We start from the raw sequence: 19,864 nt of genomic DNA on the forward strand, positions 1-19,864 counted from the left end.
TTTTATTATTTTTTAAATTGATATGTAATTGTTGTACATATTTGGGGGCTATGTATGATATTTTGATAGGTGTATACAATGCATAATGATTAAATCAGAGTATAAAACTCAGTAAACCCAACCATTCTGACATGTACCAGCTTGTGTGTCTGCTGTACAATTGTTGGACGTACATTGGGCTCAATCTAAAAGCAAACACATGAATATGACCCTACACACCACAGAACTTAACAGTGAAGATACGGCCACTCCTTTTCTCAAGGCAGCCCATTTGTTGGTGAATTTCTCTGTAACATTCTGTGCCTTCTTTGCCATCTCATGCTAATGTGGACTAAGAAAATGTTACTTCCATTTTTTTGTCAACAACTTGTATTATTCGACACTTAAAAAAATCTGTTTGCATATTAATGGGACAAAACTCTCTAATTCCTAATACGGTGATTTGCAATCCCTTGTCATCACTGCACTTTTAAGTTGTCTTCAAAGTAGTGTGCAGCTGTTCACCAGGACTTCTAATGCAAGCAAGACATGTCATTAAATATGTAGGCTGTTTAATTATTGAAGACTGCCTCTTTGTTCATTCTGCATCATGTTAACTTAATGTTTTACATTAGAATAAATTCTTTAGGAGACAGCATGTTCTCAGTTGAAAGAATGAATGAAATCAAAAGTAGACTGAAAAATCAAGGGAAAGTTGCTATTACCTCCAAGGCCTAAGTTTACATTAAACAGATTTCTGCTCCTTTGTGGTTCCGAAGGCATACTCTGTGCTTGACCATCACGCTATTGCTTAGTCTATCAATACTTCCATAGACAGGATTGATCCATATATGTGGATTGTTTTGCTTTCTTGATTGAATATTACTGAGATGCTACTAAAAGTAAATAGCGTCACAATCTCTAAGAAACTTACCTAAAAATAACTATGAGAATGCTATGTTTAGTGCTAATTAGACAAATTTGACATTTTCAGTTACGGATTTGTGGGTGGGGACTGGGGTATGCTTATTTCAAGAATGGTTCATATCTCATTCATCAAACGAAGACCCCTGCACTATTTTGATAACAACCAAAACCATACCCACTCCAGGTTCCATTTATTTTTTATTAAAACAAGTTTTCTTCATAAGGTGCATTGCACTTACTCCTTTATTCAGTAGATGTTTAGTGAGTACCTCATGGGAGTACTCAGATGTCCCAGACCAGTTATCTCCGCCTCACAGTCTCCCAACTCAGAAGCTAAGAAGCTGAAATATGAGTGTCTTATCCAGTCCACGAACCTCCAGGCCAACGGTAGCACACCTTGCCCTGAGAGGCTCCGGGGACACCGCTCACACTCCAGTCCCAGCCCCTGCAGTCCCTAATGGGTGCTTGAGTACAGGGACAGTGTCCTAGGCATCTTACATCCCCTGCACCTGGCACATGCCTGAATATAGAGAGAACCCTTAGTGTTTCATGAAAGACCAACTGAAGGAGTCATTTGATCAGATTGGGCATCATAGAGGATGTAATTTGAATAAGCTTTAAAGTGAGTAAGTGGAAGTGCAGGAGAGAAGACATTCCAGCTCAAGGAAGTCACATACATGAACAAGGCTATAAAGTAATGAAAAGACTGGATTAATGAGTTTGAATTTTATTTTAAGAGAGAAGAGCCAATTCTGAAGGCCCCTTTATTCTCTTAGTCAATAGATCTTATTGAGTACTTACGCATTATTTACCTTTCTAGGTGCTAGCAGGAAAACTGAACAGTTCAAACCAAAACCAAAAAAACCTCTGACCCAATGGAGCTGCTATTCTAATTCGGAGAAATGGGCAATAAATTGAAAAGTTAATTCTGTATGGTCAGTTAGAAAGTTTTATGTACTGCAGAGAAAACTAAAGCCGTGAAGGGGTGCTCGGAGTGCCAGACCTGAAGGTCCTGATGGCAATTTTGAATCGAGTGGCTGTAGTCAGTTCCACGAGAAGGTAGCAAGTGAGCAAGGAAGACGGGGGGTTGAGCTACATAGATACCTGGAAGAAGAGCATTCTGGGCCGAGAAACGGCCCAAGCAAAGGCCTTGTGGTGGAACTTGTGCCTGGCAAATGTGAAGAAAAGCAAGCAGGCAATCATTGGCATGGCGTATAGGGGCCTGGGGAGTTCCATGATATGGGGGAGTTCATGGGCCAGGTCAGGTACACAGTTGTAAGGACTTTGGCTTTTACTGTGAGTGAGATGGGCAGTTGTTAGAGGGATCTGAGTAAAGGCACGACATGATCTGGCTGCTGGGAGGGGAGTGAACTGCACGTGGCCAGGAGAGGAAGCAGAGAAGCCTGCTGTGTGGCTGTGGGAATCAGCAGAGAGGTGGCAGTGGAAGGGAGAAATGGTGAGACCCTTGAGCTACACTGAAGGTAGAGCCAGTAGGATTTGCTGGCAGCTTGGCTACGGGGTGCAGGAGGGAGAGAGGGGTCAAGGATGCTGAGGAGAAGACGGTGGGTAGAACAGATTCAGGTAGCAGTTGAGGGGAAATGAGGAGTTCAGTCTTAGGTGTGTGAAGCTTTAAATATATATTAGACCTCGCAGTGGAGGTGTTGAACAGGCAGTGGGTATGCATCAAGATTTCCAGGAAAAGGTCTGGGCTGGAAACAAGAATATAGGATTCATCAGTGTACAGATGAGCTTGAAAGCCATCCTACAATTTTTTGTTTCCTTTTTTTTTTTTTTTTCAAACAGGGTCTCACTTTGCCACCCAGGCTGACGTATACAATGGTGCAATCTTGGCTCACTGCAGCCTCGAACCCCTGGGCTCATGCAAATCCTCCTGCCTCAATCCCCCAAGTAGGTGGGACTACAGGTGCATGCCACCACACCTGGCTAATTTTTGTATTTTTTTGTAGAGATGGGTTTTGGCCATGTTGTGCAGGCTGGTCTCAAACTCCTAAGCTCAAGCAGTCTGCCTGCCTCGGCCTCCCCAAAGTGCTGGGATTACAGGCATGAACCACCACACCCAGTCCTTTTTCTTTGGCCTCAATTTTTATCTGTCTTGTTTCTTGCAGGGTCATGATAAAAGGCAGGAATCTTTCAGAATTTCTGCCCCTTTAAATTCCTGGCTCTTGCTATAGTAGCATGTCATGGTATTATCAGTGTTTAAGAATGGTTTTGAGGATCACTATTGATATAACTGTCTATACCAATACAACAGAATATGCGTTAAACCCCTGGCATATTGCCACTAACATCCCAAACACAAATGAATTCTGTTGCAAATTCTCAGCCTGTTTGCACTTTGTAAGAGTAATGGTCATGGTATTTCAGAGAATCCATAAGTTGTTAGTGTTTCTTGCTCATCCATCATCTCATAGCCAGTTATGATTAAGTTACCCACACCTTTGGTGCAAGCATCAGAACTGTTGTATTTGATGCACCTCCACTAATTAAGAGAAACTCAAAGGTGCTGGGTTGGCCATTTAACTTTCAGGTGATGCAGCTATTGGCATTTGTGTGCACATTCGTTTCAGCAAAGTTAGCATGTGACTTCTCTGCTGTTTATCGATTTTATGTTTATCAAATATTCTCTTTTATTTATTTTTAGGGTTATCATCGACCCAATCATTACATTGCTACCCAAGGTAAGTTTATTTCTACTTTCTTGTCTTTCTTTGTTTCTTTTGCCTACCTCCTATCATTTTGTACCCACTTCACCCTCCTTCAGGAAGATATTGCACATTTATTGCGGTTCTAGCCATCAACAGGTACACTCTTGTCTTCCCATCAGACATTCTGGTCGTGTAAATCGTTTAGTTAGAACTTCATGTGGAGATCATTAGGAGAAATGTGTCCATCAATTGTTTATTGAATTCAATCTGTCCACCTTAGGAGTAAGTCAGACATTAGATAGCCATTCCATCAATATACACCAGCTCTCTACACAGGGAACTGTGCTGGTGGCTGCTGGGGAGCCAGGCTGAATCCAGCAAGCACCCCCTTCTCACAGTGGTTTTGTTTAGTGGGGAAGATGTACAGTCACCTGTATGTACTTTAGTAGGTACAGTGCCAGGTGACATCTGTGAGAGGAACAGATACAGATAAAACATTAGGGACATTTGGAGCAGGAAGGGGTTGCTTTCAGGTGGGATGACTCAGAAACCATTTTGTGGCAGAGGTGAGATTGGGAAGAGGCCTTCTGAATGGAGAAACATCATGAGCAAAGATCTGGGAGCAGGAATTTAGTTCTCCCAGGTGGAAAGCAGCTGGTGGGTCACCTTGGCTAAAGGAAGCAGAAGAAAGCTAGAGGACATGTTGAGGAAGCTCATGGCCATGGTTTTTGGGTGATTTTCCCAACCTGTGAAGTGGGTCACCTGCAGAGGGTGGGTGTCATGAGAGAGCTGAGGTTTTAGAGAATGAGGCATCCTAAGGGATGAGTCAGTGAGTCAATATGGGATGGACTGAAGAAGGAGTAAGAAGCAGAGAAGACCCAGTTAAGGCGGAACAGCACACGTTCTCCCCATTTTATTATTTTATCATTGTTTCCAGCAATGCTACATCCCAGAAACAGTAGCAGGGAAGTGAAAAGGATGTGACCTGCCAAAGGTTAGGCATGGGGGAGGGGTCTACACAGAAAGTCAATGACCAAGGGAATCAAGGATGCCAAGGTAATTGGGTTGGAAAGTCCAGGCTTGCAAGAAGGGCAATCAGAGGTGTCCACTGGACCATGATGAGAGGGAAGGAACTAACGGATTGAGGCTAGGTCCCATTGATGAGTCATAGGTTAAGAGAAGAGGCAGTTGTAGCCAGAGAGCAGAATTCTAACACTTGGATCTGCACCGTGCAGTAGAACTTTCTGCAGTGCTGGGAATGTTCTCTGTCTGTGCTGTCCGATACCGCAGCTACAAGTCACATGTGGCTCCTGCATGCTTGAAATACAGCTACTACAAATGAGGAACTGAATTTTAAATTTTAATATTGATAGAAATAGCTACACTTGGTTATTCCCTGTGGTAGCATTGGACAGCAAGGCTTTGGGGTGGAAAAGCTCCAGCTATAGCTGAAATGGAACCACTGTGGAAGCTGATCCTGCCCCATGCTCCATGAACCTGGATGACACCACACACAGAGTCCACAGTCTCACATCACCACTAGGGTACTCTGCACTCAGGTCTAGATGACCTGCTGGAGCTCCCACTGTCTTTCATCGTCTGTGACATGACGTTGGTAAATGGTTCCTTCCAAGGTCCCTTTGCTAGCCAGACGCCAAGTCGTCTGCAGAGTTTTCAGTGTGAACCTGGCACAGAGCACGTCCTACTACATAGAGATTGCTGAGGTCTTCAGGAAGCAAGGCTCAGCTTGAGCTCTTACCTATGGGATAGAACAAGGACAGCAGAACATGTAAGAGTCTGGTCCTAGACACCTCCTAACCCTGCTGCTTCCAAACGGAATTCATCAATGCCTTTAAAGGAACCTGTTGTTAGGGGTTTGAAATTCATTCTAATAGCTTTCAGAATGTTCTAAAGTAAGCGTCACAACATCAGATTTAATACATTTTATGATCATTTGACATTAACAGTTTTTGTAAATTCATGTGAAAATTTCATTGTAAAATATCCAAAATACTCCCGAGCTTCTTATCTCTCCAATAACTTAATTAGCAACCTGTGTTTTCATAGATAGCAAGACCATTAAGTTGCTCTTATTTGTATTTTCAATATTGAGGCCCTCTAGATTAATGTGACTAAACAGCTGAAGCAAAGACTGAAACTGCCAAGGTCTAGACATGGCCCATTACCAGGCTTCCTTCCCTTTGTCCATTGTCTCTGCCCCTCTCCCCCTTTAGGAGATTATTCTTTAAAGAGAAATGTCACTAGAGAAGGTCACTTTCTGCAGAATTAGCACGAATGATACTTAATAGCTCAGTAACCCTCTCTGGCAGCATTCACGTGTTAATGAGCAAATGTATTTGTAAGCAATAAGAAAGAGCAAATGTGATCAGTTTGCAGTAGACAACCAGTCTGCCCTTGATGGAGAAGGGCACTGACTAATGCCCTGTTTACCAGGTCGTGGCAGCCTTTCCCTGGTACAAGGTGGGCTGCAGACTAGACTTCTCAAACTGGCAGTACTAACGTCACTGCTGGTGGTGGTGGTGCAGGGAGAGGAGGAAAAATGAATGAATATTTTTAATCTAACATGCAGTCAAGACTATACATATCATACTAAGAGTAATAACATTCAGACCATGATGTTCAGATGAGAAAGCGAGAATCTTCTTTCTATTATATACCACAAGCATAATGGACTAGTAGCCTTAGATCACCAGTAATCAAGATCACTGATGATAATTGGCACTATTGGCATGGACAGGTAGAATATGTTCGTAGATCACCTTCGTTGAAAAACAAACAAACAAAAAAACATTAATACCTCCAAGAGGCCAACAAAATGGACGATGAAGACCAACAGGCAGATGCAATCTTTAAATGTCTTCTTGCTCTATTTTTCCTCTCTTTGCACTAACATAATTCTTTAAAATATATTCACAGCAGGAACCTATGAAACTATACAAATGGTCCAATTTGCTGACACCAATTTTACTTCTAAGAGTTAGTAATGCACAGATGTTCATCAAGTTCCTTCAATACAGAGGACATATTATAAATTTATGTATTGGGTCTCCTCCTTCCCATCCACCCTCAATTTTATTGATTTTTCTAACAGTAAGTGACTTTGACCTTTGATAATAATGGGTGACGTTCCTGCAAATTGAAAACATCCCATTCAAGCCAGATCTGTTGCTTTTTTAGTATTAATATGTTCTTCCTATCTCCCCTTGGTTTAATTGTTTTCTGTCTGGCCACTAATATATGATGACCCAATATTAACTTCATCATGTCTGACTGACCAGACATTAGAACAACAGCAGCATTCAAGATTTGTGATTTAGCAAACCAGGGGCTCAAAGAAAAGGAAGTCGTGTCTGCTACTGCATGTCTGTACGTAGAGGCAGGGCAGAGTGGAGATTTCAAAAGCAGGCTCAAGCGAAGGGCAGAAGAGCATGCAGTGGGTAGGATTGCCCAGAAGTGATCATATTTCACAATCAAAATACAACCTTGGAGACTGTGGCCTGCAAGCTGCGTGAAGCCACACACGTAAGAACCAACTGGAGAGGGCACCTCCTGGCCTCATGGTGGCAGCCATGGGGGCCCTGGATAAGTGTTCTTTTGATTTTTGTTTGGCTTTATCTAGAGACATGATCTCATTCTGTCACCCAGACTGGAGTGCAGTAGTGGGATCATAGCTCACTGAAGCGTCGAACTCCTGGGCTCACGTAATTCTCCCACCTCAGCCTCCAAAGCAGCTAGGACCACAGTTGCACACCAAGCCTGGCTCGTATATTTTATTTTATTGTTTGTAGATTTAGGGTCTCCCTGTGTTGTCCAGGCTGGTCTCAAACTCCTGGACTCATAGGATCCTCCCACCATGGCCTCCCAAAGCACTGGGATTACAGGCATGAGCCACTGCGCTCAGCTTTGTTTAGTTTTCATTTTAAAACTTACCTCAAGAGTCAGATAACTCAGGGAAAGACCATGCAAGGCTGTTACTGAAGAAAGTGCTATGAGTCTCTTCTAGACATAGCTTGCCCAGCCCTGAGCGTCCTTCCTCACTTCTAAGGGAGCATTTTCCAGACTCATCTGTGCACTGGGATGCCCCAAGAAAGAGACTCAGGCCTGATGTGCTCTTTCCTGTGTACTGCATGCTCACCCCCCAAAACCACATGGTTAATCCAGATCCAGCCCCTGCTTTCTAAGTTATGATGCTTCTCATGACAACACAATAAAAAGCAAAATTCAGTGATACAGTCGTGTCTGAAAATACATGTTAATTATTATTGTCTTTGATGTTTTAACCTGAGCTATATAGATTGTTGAGATGCACATGTTACTCTTTTAAGTTTAGGTGCCTCGATGCCCACTTCATCATTTCTTTCTGTCTGAACTGTGCTAATTTGACAAGGTTGGCTACCTGATTGGGGTTCCGACCTTAGCCTTCATCTTGCCATAGATAGTTTATTTTTGTCTCTGTCAGTGTTAGCTCTGTACAGCACCCTTGTGGAGTCCACGCCTAGAGAGAGGATCTCCCAACAGAAGCCCCCATGCCCACGTGAGAACAGGAAGACCCTTGTGCCCCTAACTGTGTTTTCCATAGGATTTGTGCACTCTGGCCCAAATGTCCCTCACCTTTGGAAGACACAGAACTTCTTTCAGAACTAATGAAATATCAAGATCATTTCCCCAGAAAGGAAATTTCATTTAAGGTAGTTCGTGGACTACCCCCACCCCCCAATTTTATTCATGAATTATGGTAATTCTGTGGACCTCTGGTTATGAACTTTACTTTTGTCAGAAACATTAAAAGCTATTTTGGGATAAGACAGAAACCATAGACTTAATTAATCTTTTTTGTATTATACTTTAAGTTCTGGGGTACATGTACAGAACATGCAGTTCTACTTTTTTAAAAAACCATACATAGGAGTTAACAAAATGTAGATTGTTTATAACCATGTGAAATACATTCCTGAAAGCATCAAAATTTTTACTAACTCTAACAAACTGTTACTAAAATGTTTACTAGCCTAACTTTGTACTAAAAGACGCTAGAGTATTGTTATAATCGTTAGTATTTTGAACCATGGTCAGTTTGGGTTTTATGGTTCATCTCAGGCTGGGTTTTCTGCCTTTATGTTATTTTGCATTTGTGCCTGAAAATTTATGCCTTTGCTCACTTTTCAACAATTTTAGCAATTATAATATATTAGAAAATGTTCTCTCTGAATGACAGAGACTAGAGTAGCAGGTCCCATAGCTGATGTTTATTTTGTAAAAGCAGGATGTAGTAGAAATAACACATGCACCACAGCCAGAAGGCTGGGATCCAAATTATTTTGCTGTCACAGAAAAGGTATTTGAACTTCCTAAACTTATTTAAGGTAGAGTCCTGGTGTTTGTAAATAGTAATAATAGTCAGGACCTTACCAGACAGCATTCCCAGCACTCACACATACAGAGCTCATTTCATCTTTACCACAAATATGGGGGATATATGTGATTGTCCCCAATTTATAAATGAGAGGAAGGGAGACAAAGAGACTTGAAATAACATGCTCCAAGTCACAGACCTAAAAGTGCAAAGGCCAGATTCAAGAGTAGCCACTGAACTCCAGCATCAAAATTCCTCCCCACCTCACTGTACTGCCTCGCATGGGCGACCTCGGGGATTACATTAACTCATGTAAGTATCAATGCTTAGAGCAATTCCTGGCATGGAGCAAATGCCATGTATGTATGACCTGATACTGTTTTTGAGAAACAGCACAGAATAGCTTAATGATTAGGAACACAGACTCTGGAACTACATTGTCCGAACTCAACCCCCAACCCTGGTTCCTCCATTGGTAACTCGTGTGAGCTTGGACAAGTTACTTAACATCTCTGTGCTCATCATAAATGAAGATGAAAATAATCTACCTTGTAGGGGGCTATTTTTTTAACTGTTAGGTTCAGGGGTACATGTGCAGGTTTGTTATATAGGTAAATTGCATGTCATGAGGGTTTGGTGTACAGATTATTTCATCACCCAGATAATAAGCATAATACCCGATAGGTAGATTTTTAATCCTCTCCTTCCTGCCACCCTCTACCCTCAAGTAGGCCCCAGTGTCTGTTGCTGCCTTCTTTATTCCCATGTGTTCTCAATGTTAAACTCTCACTAGTAAGTGAGAACGTACAGGATTTGATTTTCCGTTCCTGCGATTGTTCACTTAGGATAATGGCCTCCAGCTTTATCCATGTTGCTGCAAAGGACATAATCTCATTCTTTCTTATGGCTGCATAGTATTCCATGGTGTATGTGTACTACATTTTCTTTATCCAGTCTACTGTTGATGGGCATTTTGGTTGATTCCATGTCTTTGCCAATGTGAATACTGCTGTGATGAACATGTGTATGTATGTATCTCAATCATGCATGAATCACATAGAATGATTTATTTTCCTTTGGGTATACAGCCAATAATGGGATTGCTGGGTCAAGTGGTACTTCTGTTGTAAGTTCTTTGAGAAATTTCCCACACTGCTTTCCACAATGGCTGAACTAATTTACATTCTCACCAGCACTCTATAAGCATTCCATCTTCTCCACAACCTCTCCAGCATCTGTTATTTTTTCTTTTTAGAAATAGCCATTCTAATTGGTGTGAGATGGTATCTCATTGTGGTTTTAATATGTATTTATCTAATGATTAGTGATGTCGAGCATTTTTTCATATACTTGCCGCATGGTGCCTTCTTTTCGAGTGTATCTATTCCTGTTTTTTGCCAAATTTTAATGGGGTTATTCGGTTTTTGCTTGTTAATTTGTTTAAGTTCCTTATAGACTCTAGATATTAGACCTTTATTGGATGCATAGTTTGAAAATATTTTCTCCCATTCTGTAGGTTTGTGTGTTTATTCTCCTGATGGTTTTTCTTGTTGTGCAGAAGCTCTTTAATTGGGTCTTATTTGTCAGTTTTTGTATTTGTTGCAATTGCTTTTGACATCTGAGGAGGTATACGATCTCTGCAATGAGAATACAAAACACTGCTTGAAGAAATCAGAGATGATACAAACAGTGAAAAAATATTCCATGCTCATGGATAGGAAGAAGCAATATTGTTTAAATGACCCTGCTGCTCAAAGCAATTTACAGAGTCAATGCTATTTCTATCAAACTACCAATGACTTTCTTCAGAGAATTAGAAAAAACTATTTTAAAATTCAGACAGTACCATAAAAGAGCACAAATAGCCAAGGCAATCCTAAGTGAAAAGAACAAAGCTGGAGGCATCACTTTATGTGACTTGAAACTATGCTCCGGGGCTACAGTAACCAAAACAGCATGGTACTGGTACAAAAGCATACACATAGACCAACAGAACAGAATAGAGAGCCCAGAAATAGTGCCACACACCTACCACCATCTGATCTTTGACAAAGTTGACAAAAACAAGCAATGGGGAAAGGACTCCCCATTATTATTATTATTGAATAATAAATGGTGCTGGGATAACTGGCTAGCCATATACGGAAGATTGAAACTGGACCCCTTCCTTACACCATATACGAAAATCAGCTCAAGATGAATTAAAGAATTAAATGTGAAACCTCAAACTATAAAAATCGTGGAATATAACCTAAGAAATAGCATTTTGGACATAGGCCCCAGCAAAGGGGCCTTTTCTTTTTAATACCTAGTAAGTGCCCATTTACAAAATAATGTCCTTCTTTGCTGACCTTGAAAATATACTCAGACAAAACAGAGTAGGTCTTACTAATTGCATATGTTCACATTTCACAATGTAAGTAGTCTTATGTAAACCCGTAAATAGCTAGTAACATGAACTTTTCATTCCTCACATGTGAATCAACTTAAGCTGTACATAGTTAAGAAGCCTTGTAACAATTCATAGAGATTGTGATCTGTGGAGAACCGGCCATCCAGATAGGCCCCCACCACATGCCATTGACCTTATCACTGCCATCACTGTCTTCCTTTTATGCTCAGAGGATCCAGATGCTCAGTGTCATCTTTGAGGATGCCAGGTCCTATTGGCAAAGACCACAGGAACTGATACGGAGAACCAGATATCAGATATCACAATAAAAACTGTAGCCGCCCATCAGACAGAACTGCCCCAGGTCAGGCAGGGGCATTCTGTGTGAAGAGGAAGATGCCTTGGCAGAAGATCACTTCATCATGACCAGGGCATTAGAAGAAGGGGTCCCAGCGTTTATTCATGATTCAATAAGTATGCACCACCTGTCTTGTAGTGAGTTGGCATAAAACATAAGCTCAGTAAGAATACAAGAATGAATGAGTGAATGAATAAATGCATGGATTGGGAGTTACCATGTGCCGCACACCACTTAGACAGTAGAGTATCTCAGCCAGGTAGAAAGGATGGCTCATGTTGGCCCGGAAAAGCATCTACTTCCTGGCGTGGATTTTGGCATCATTATCTCCAACATCTCTGACTGTTTCTGTTTGAAGTTAAGGGCTGGTCAGCTTCTAATCCTAGAAACACTTTCTTTACATATGGCAGTAAATCAAATCCTGTTTTTAAAGACAGTCCATCTGGTTAAACTAACTTTTCTTGGCTCTACCCTGACCCTGTTTGTGCAACCCCTGTCCCCATACGTATGATCAGTGTTGTCTGCAGTTATCATTTGTCCATAATTTGAAAAAGAGAAGCCTAAAAAGTTCCCGCCAAACACTTTCAGCTAGGAACAAACCTTTATGTGAAAATAATAAAAATGTGGGGAGTGAAGGTTTATAGTGGAAATATTTACAGAGCCTCAAACGCTGCACAGCAGTTGAAACTTTGCTGTAGTGACTTCATTCTTTTTGCTGTCAATCTGTTTTTCTTCTATATTTCTTCCACATACTTCTGGTGTATTTTTAATAAAGATTTTTCAAAAAGATAAATATGTTTTATATTTTCCCAGCTCAAAATTTCCCTTCAGGCCTCTGAAGCAATAAATAATAATGCTTTGAATACTGTACTGACTTTCCTGGACAAGCCATTCCGGTAGTGGAGGGTTCTCAGAGCGTCAGTGTAACTTCTGCACGCTCTGTAAAGCAGCTTTTGTCTCTTGCATTCTGGCCTCCAGATGGAGATGAACACTTGAAATTATTTCTCAGTAGAATTGAAAGAACTTTTTTTTAAAATCAAAAGCTCAGCCTTCAGTAAACAACTTTTGTTTTTATTCTTCTAAGCACCAGTGCGGTTTGCACTTCAAGTGCAAATTTTGTGTTAGCTAACGCTGTGCTTCCTGGCAAAGTTGTTCCTGCATTGTCAGTGGGTTGTAGGTTATGTTTTGGATTCATTTGTTATTTCCTATTTGAGACTAATTTAAAAGTATTACCTAGTGAAGTGGAGTATTCTCTGGCTTCCAAATTTAAATAGGGACGCTTTGAGAAAATGTGATTTATATACAGGCAAACAGTGACTCCATAAAAGTCATTGTCATAAGTATTCCAGCTACCCAGGGCCAAGTTTATACAGAACCTGCCTGCATTTTACCAACCATCTGTGGTTTTCCAAGAGAGAATGAACAATTGCAATTAGCAGCTTATCCAGAAACTTCCTTTGAAACAATAGTTTCTCCTCACTAGATTAATTTCAAAAGACAGTGGCCAATTAGCCAAATGGTCACTTTCGTAGACATTTCTCATCCCTGTGCTCTAAATAAACTTGCTCACTAGCAATGAGAACATTTAAAGAAAGAGTTAAAATTAAAAGATGAAGTAAAAAATAGAGCATGTTGGGTAACATCCACCTGTTATTACAGATGCTATAAGGAAAATGTGGCCCTCTAATAATAGAACCTAAGTTAATACAAAATAATTTGAAAATAAATGATGTCCTGTTGTTAAGCAGGCACTCAGATTTAAGGTGTCTTAAAACAAATGCTTTTTAAACCTTCAAGAGGATTTAGAGGTGTTCCTCATTTGAAGTAGAAAATTTGTAGAATCTTTTAGAGGTGATAGAAACTTTAAGAAGCTCACAGTCCAGTTTCCTTGTTTTGTAATCAAAACAGTTGACACTTAAAGCAGAACTATATTTGAGTGACCTTCATCCACATAAGTTCAAGTGAGTCATATATGCAAAAGTGTTTGCAAACTGCATGGACTAACGTTCATATTTTAATAGAGTATGTGCAAATTTCAACCTGGGAGAAACCTTATGTGTTAAGACAGACCTGTTTCCCCATAGGACCTTTTATTCAACAGAGAGAAAAACTGAGGTTACATCTTTCTCCCAGGTTCAGCCCTTTAAAAGGAGAGAGCTGAAACTGATACCCATGTACTTTCCAAAGTGCTGGCTTCCCTGTGCCTCCGGCACCATGAGCCCTTGCAAAGCAAAGCTACTCCTTTACAGCCTGGTTCATTCAAAACTGAACAAAGGTTTCTGTGCACCTGTCACTTGCCAGGATCAGCACAGGATCTGGAATATACCAGTGACCTCAGAATTACCCAGTGTGGAGGTATAAATAAATGACACCCAACTCTTACTAATTTGTGATTTTAATGTACCCACAGATTTTGGGACTTCATTTTTATTTTTAATTATTTAGATTTTTTTCAAGAGACATGGTCTTACTCTGTCACCCAGGCAGGAGTGTAGTAGCATGATCATAGCTCACTGCAGCCTCCAACTCCTGGGCTCAAGGGATCCTCCTGCCTCAGCCTCCTGAGTAGCTAGAACTACAGAGATAAGCAATCACGCCTGGCTAGTTTTTATGTTACTTTTTGTGGAGACAGGGTCTTACTATGTTGCTCAGGCTGGTCTCAAACTCCTGGCCTCAAGCAATCCTCCCACCTCGGTCTCCCAAATTGCTGGGATTACAGGCATGAGGTGCTGTGCCCAGCCTGGGAACTTCTTTAAGCCATTTCTCTTATCCACCCCTACCCCATTTTGCAGATGAAAAAAATAAGACCCAGTGCAGCCCTAGAACCACTTTTCCAGAAATCTGGGCACCAGGTTTCTTTTTCACCCATGGGCATAGTTTAGGACAAGTTTTTCAAGGCAGCAAACAGTTTAGGAAGTTTCTGGCTATAACCAGTGACTTTTGTTTCTTGCCTTCTCACTCAGAAGGAAGCTGCTGGAAATTTCCTTCTGCAACCCTTCACAGCCATGGAAAATTTGAGACTGCCTGCACTGAGCTATGTCTAGGGAGCCAATTTATCTGTATTTCATTCATTTATTAGATTTATTCTCTTTTTTCTTAAATAAAAGAGGATTCCACTTGTGTACTGAGAAGAGCTTAATTAAGGAAGATACAGACTAATGAAAGCTTTTATTTCTCTGGCAGTAACCCCTGAAGCATATGAATATAGGCTGTTCCCTTCTCACTTTACTTCTCCTTGACAGAAGGCAGCCAGATCCTTTGGGTCACCAAACCCCTCCATTCTGAAGGCTGCCATTTGTTTTTTCTGTCCTTGATTGTCTTCTCTCTGTTCCCCTCTTTACAGCATGCACAAGTACCCAAGCTCAGTTTCGGAGCGTTCTCTTTGGAGACCGATCCTGAGGAATGCTCTGTACCTCTGCCAGCAGGATGCTTCTGTGCTGTGGACATCTGTCATGTTCCTTCCTTCCGAGGCCACAGCACTTTCTCCTGCACCTGTTTCAACTCCCCATGCACACCACCATTCAGTCTGTCCAGGGATCAGGGACTGAAGGTCCCTCTGGAAGCAGTGTCTCTATCTCTGCATTGTAGAGCATATTGTTGCCACAAACTACCTACCCCCATTTTATTTATTTTCTATATTAGAGATTCTCTTTGGAGCCCTAATCTGTATCCCGTCACTCAAATCTGATAGGTCTGCCTTTCTCGACCTGCTTTCCATGTCAAGAATAATAGAAACCTTTTATTCCTTTTCACAGTGGTACCATTGCAACCTGAAATTGTTTACGTAACTGCTAGGGAGGTCTGATTCTAGAAGATGACGGAATATCGTCCAAAAAGAACAAAATTCAAATGATGGTTTCTTTAGGTAGATGAAGTTTCCAGAAATGCTTTGGAACATTTCATTTCCAAGAGGAAGTCATGCTAGGCTACAAACCACCCCATTATTGGTTTTACCCACAGATATCTGTTTGCTTTATGAAACATAGTCACAATCAGATCTCTTCAACTTGGCCTTAAAATTTCTTCCATATACAACCATGTTTTATGCCAGTAACTAGGCCAGGACTGTCCACTCTCCACTAAGGGACAATAGGCAGAATGGTTAATAAAAGCCTAGACTCTAGAGTTGCACAGCCTAGGCTCAGAAAGCAGCTCTGCAAGTAACGTCTCCATAAACTTTAGCTACAGTTATTGTTCTTACCATTTTGTATGTTCCAAAAGACACGTCTCTCAATAGCAGAGAAGCAGCTCAGGTTTTAACCCTAGTATAGCGTATACTCATATCGTTTCCGTAAAAGCTGATACATCCTACACCTCTTGTTAATGCTTTCTTCCAGAAGGATATATCAAAGGGAGCCACTTAAGTGTGCACCAACATCCTGTACTCCCTCCAGAGCACAAAGAGTGCCATCATTGTTCACTGGTAAACTGTAGACAAACATAGGTTGGAAAGACAACAGCTGCATCATAAGCTGGAGAAGCATATTGTGCTTCTGTTTTTGAAGTCTTGCTGAAATTGAGCAGCCCTGATAGCAGTGCCAGCTCCACAGCTTGGTGTTCTGAAGGCTTCCCTGGCACACACCTTTAGTCAGATGACATGTGAGTGAAAACAGCTGAATTCCAAAGACCAGACAAGTTCCTCCCTAACAGGCTTCAGTGAAAGCAGTTCCTGAGATAAGAATTACACAGGGGCATTTTAGAGAGGAGCTTTAACATGGTAAGTTCCTTGTATTTCTTAGGAAGAATATGGCTGTTGATTAAATTTATCTTTATTAAGACATACTAAATAATATCTACTATGTAACTATCCTTTTTGTGTTTTTAAACATTTCGTAATCATTTTAATTGAATAAATGATTAAAAGAAAAGATTATTAACCAGAAAAGAGAAAAGAGATGATGGTTGAAGGGTTATATAGCATATTATAGACAGAGGTTTCCTAGGCTATTTTAGTGTTTATTTAAAACCTGTCCGTTAATATTTGGTTTATGCCAATTTTCTCTTAATGAAATTTGACATAACCTTTTGGTGTCCAATCAGGATTTCATATGTTTTAGAAATACACCCGGGAACAAACATTCCATGAAACGAATTATGTAGAGAAAGCCACAAATAGTCACATGGTTTGTATTGTCACACTTTCTTACCTCAGTCTGAAAGGAGAATTTTGGGGAATGGAATGAGGGAAATGTAAGCATCAACATGTGGGTTGTGTGTTCTGGAGGAAAGTCTAATCATGGATACAGCAGAAAGTGTATGCCTGATTGGAGGTGTAAAAAGAGTACACACCTGCAAGTCAATTTAGAAGAAATGGGGCAAACGGCAGGTACCTGCCCACCAGAGAGGGCCAGGTGAGGGAAAAGCCTCTTGTCACAGGAAAACCTCCTCCAGTTGAGAAGAAGAGATGTGTGATTGTGTGGCATCACTGGAATTTATTAACTGAAAACCCTCTTTAACATTTATTATTTAAGTCATCACTTTCAACACTGCTTCTAAAAAGATATATTTTGTTATAGCTTTTCTCTTCTTTTACTATCACCAAATTAAAATTCCAGTGGACTGGTGTACATTTCTAACCCTGTAACTCTAGACATAAAGAGTTTTTCATGTGAGAGTTGTCCTTAGAAAATGCTATTTTTAACAGGCCAGTTATATTTTTGATTTTAGGTTAAAGTATTCCCCAGTTTTCCCCATCATAGAACAATTCTCAGCGTGTTTGCTTGTAATTCATTAGTTGATTTCTATTGTTACTTTTAAATGGTAATTTTCTTGGGATACTCTTAGCAGTTCGGGATAATGAGCAAATCAGTGCCTTGCACCCACCCGTCTCAACTTTGCTTTTCCTTTTTGCAGCTGAAACAAAAAATTATTCATGAAAATTGCATGATTTTAACATAAGTAGCCTCAGGGGAGAACAAATGCAACTATCAAATAAGTGATGTTAAGGATTATTAATGCTGAAGCCAAGTATATTCTGTGTCACTGTTACTACTTCTGTGACACATGAGGCAAATTCAGTCCATAAAGCATGGTGGCATATTTTACCATTTATCTCTCACTACTGTAAAAATGAAAAGCTACTCAATGTAAAATTATAGACTTAAGTGTTATGGAAGCATCATATTGAAAAATCACATAAAGCTTTATAATAAAAACTTAGAAAACCACCGAAGGGACAACTAGTTCTGTAAATGTTGAGTAACTGACTTCACAACCCTTATTATAGATTATCGCCAATGGCAACAGGAGCAATCATGGATCAGAAATTTAGGACCACTTTTATTCATGTAGCAAGAGCTTTAAAACAAATGCCTGACTCTCAGGCTCATCGTCTTCTGCGTTCAAGTCCCACCTTCGGCCGTCTTCATGGCTGATGGAGGGAACGGGCTGCCAGTGCCCAAAGGACGGAGCCCAGTTTCCTGCCACTGCTTTGCCTTAACGTCCCTCCCCTTTCGCTTCGCACTTCTGCCATTCGGTGTGTACCCACACCACACACTCCCTCCTTCAGGTCCCAGAACCATGCTAGAAAGAAACATTCCCGTGGGCAGTTGAGTTCATTTTGCAGTCAGAACAGTGTTGCTGGGCTGACCTGAATTGGAATCCCAGCTTTGCCACATACTGGCCTTGCAGCTGTAACAAAGGCATTTCGTCTCCTAAGCCTGTTTCTTGTGCTGGAGTAGGTGCCTCACACTGCTGTGATGGGGAATGAATTAGATCGTGCGTATAAAGAGCAGCATCCATCACTCCTGTAATCCCAGCACTTTGGGAGGCCGAGGCGGGCAGATGACAAGGTCAGAAGATCGAGACCCTCCTGGCTAACATGGTGAAACCCCGTCTCTACTAAAAATACAAAAAGTTAAACAGGCATGGTGGCGGGCGCCTGTAGTCCCAGCTACTTGGGAGGCTGAGGCAGGAGAATGGCATGAACCTGGGAGGTGGAGCTTGCAGTGAGCCGAGATCACGCCACTGCACTCCAGCCTGGACGACAGAGCGAGACTCTGTCTCAAAAAAAAAAAAAGCAGCATCCAGCACCTGCCTGGCAGGGGGGCCGTCTAGTTGTACCTGTTTATTTGTCCAACACCGTTGTCCTGAGTTCCCCTTATTCCAGGCCAGAAGCCTTGGCGTCTCTTATTGCTGACAGAGCTTTAGAGATGGCAAGAGTCCCCCTCGGTTTTAACACTGTCTTCCTAGTACAGCCCCAGTCCTCCCTGGTCTGAATCAAGGGGTCAGCCTATCCACCAATCCCCTGGTTCCTGATCCCATTTGAGCCTCATTGCCACACTGGGGAGCCTTGGAGCCCACGCTGGCCATTCCAGCCACACGAGGCTGGCTTAGGGCCTGGCCCCTGCCCTATGAGCTCTGACGTTCCTGCCCCCAGGCTCTTCCTGTGCTGAGCCATCACCTGCAGCCATGTTGCCGCTGTCTGTTAGATTCCAGACCCATTACCACCTGGAAATTTCTGCTGCAGATCTCCACCAGCCATTTGGATGCCCAGGGAGCTGCTCTTGCCATAATAATTGTAAAATTATAAAATATGTTTAAACTTTCCCTCTCATTAATATGGACCATGATCTTTTTGTTCACTGTTCTTCACTGTTCACATTCAACAGATTCCTGTGTCTTAGGAGTTTTGTTCGATGGAAAGAGTAGACACTTCTGCTCTGAACACTGGCATCTGTCCGGAACATGCAGGAGAGCTCAGTGGGGACCTTTGGACTTGGCTTTGGGTAGCTGGGCTCAGTTTACCATTTCTCTCAGCCCACTATACCTAGCTCCTCCTGTTCCACTCACTTCATCCTCGGCTGCTAACAGCTGGTCACTCCTAAGGCTGAGCCCACACCTGATCAAACCTCCTTGCAGTACAGGTGCCCCCGCTAGAGTCCGTTCCGACAACCGAACACTTCTTCCTCTGTTTTCTTTCTCTGACTTTCCTGAGCTTTGATTCTAAAACTGGAACTTTCCTTAGTCATGTTTTCAGTGTCTGTCGGGGTTTTCTTCCACTCCTAAACTCTGAACTTGCAAATCTTGTCAGAATTTTACATTTCTTACAAGAGGGCCCCATGGGAGCCCCTTCCCCTCCCAAGTGGCAACAAGTGGCTCCTGCTGGAGGACATGCCAGCCCCACCGTCCCTCCCCTCCGCTCCTCTCTCCTCTCCTACTCCCCTCCT

General features: G+C 41.7%; 1 protein-coding gene across 1 annotated transcript in view; it reads left to right on the forward strand.

Moving 5' to 3' along the window:
• LOC105507886 (receptor-type tyrosine-protein phosphatase mu) overlaps window positions 1-19,864 on the forward strand; it is a 111,754-nt gene that overhangs the window by 19,329 nt on the left and 72,561 nt on the right. The window contains exon 3 of the mRNA XM_011936598.1: window positions 3,569-3,605. Coding sequence (XP_011791988.1) covers window positions 3,569-3,605 — 37 coding nt within the window. The remainder of the gene's footprint in view (window positions 1-3,568; window positions 3,606-19,864) is intronic.

Source organism: Colobus angolensis, unplaced genomic scaffold (genome assembly GCF_000951035.1).
Source record: "Colobus angolensis palliatus isolate OR3802 unplaced genomic scaffold, Cang.pa_1.0 Scaffold155, whole genome shotgun sequence".
Lineage (NCBI taxonomy): Eukaryota > Metazoa > Chordata > Mammalia > Primates > Cercopithecidae > Colobus > Colobus angolensis.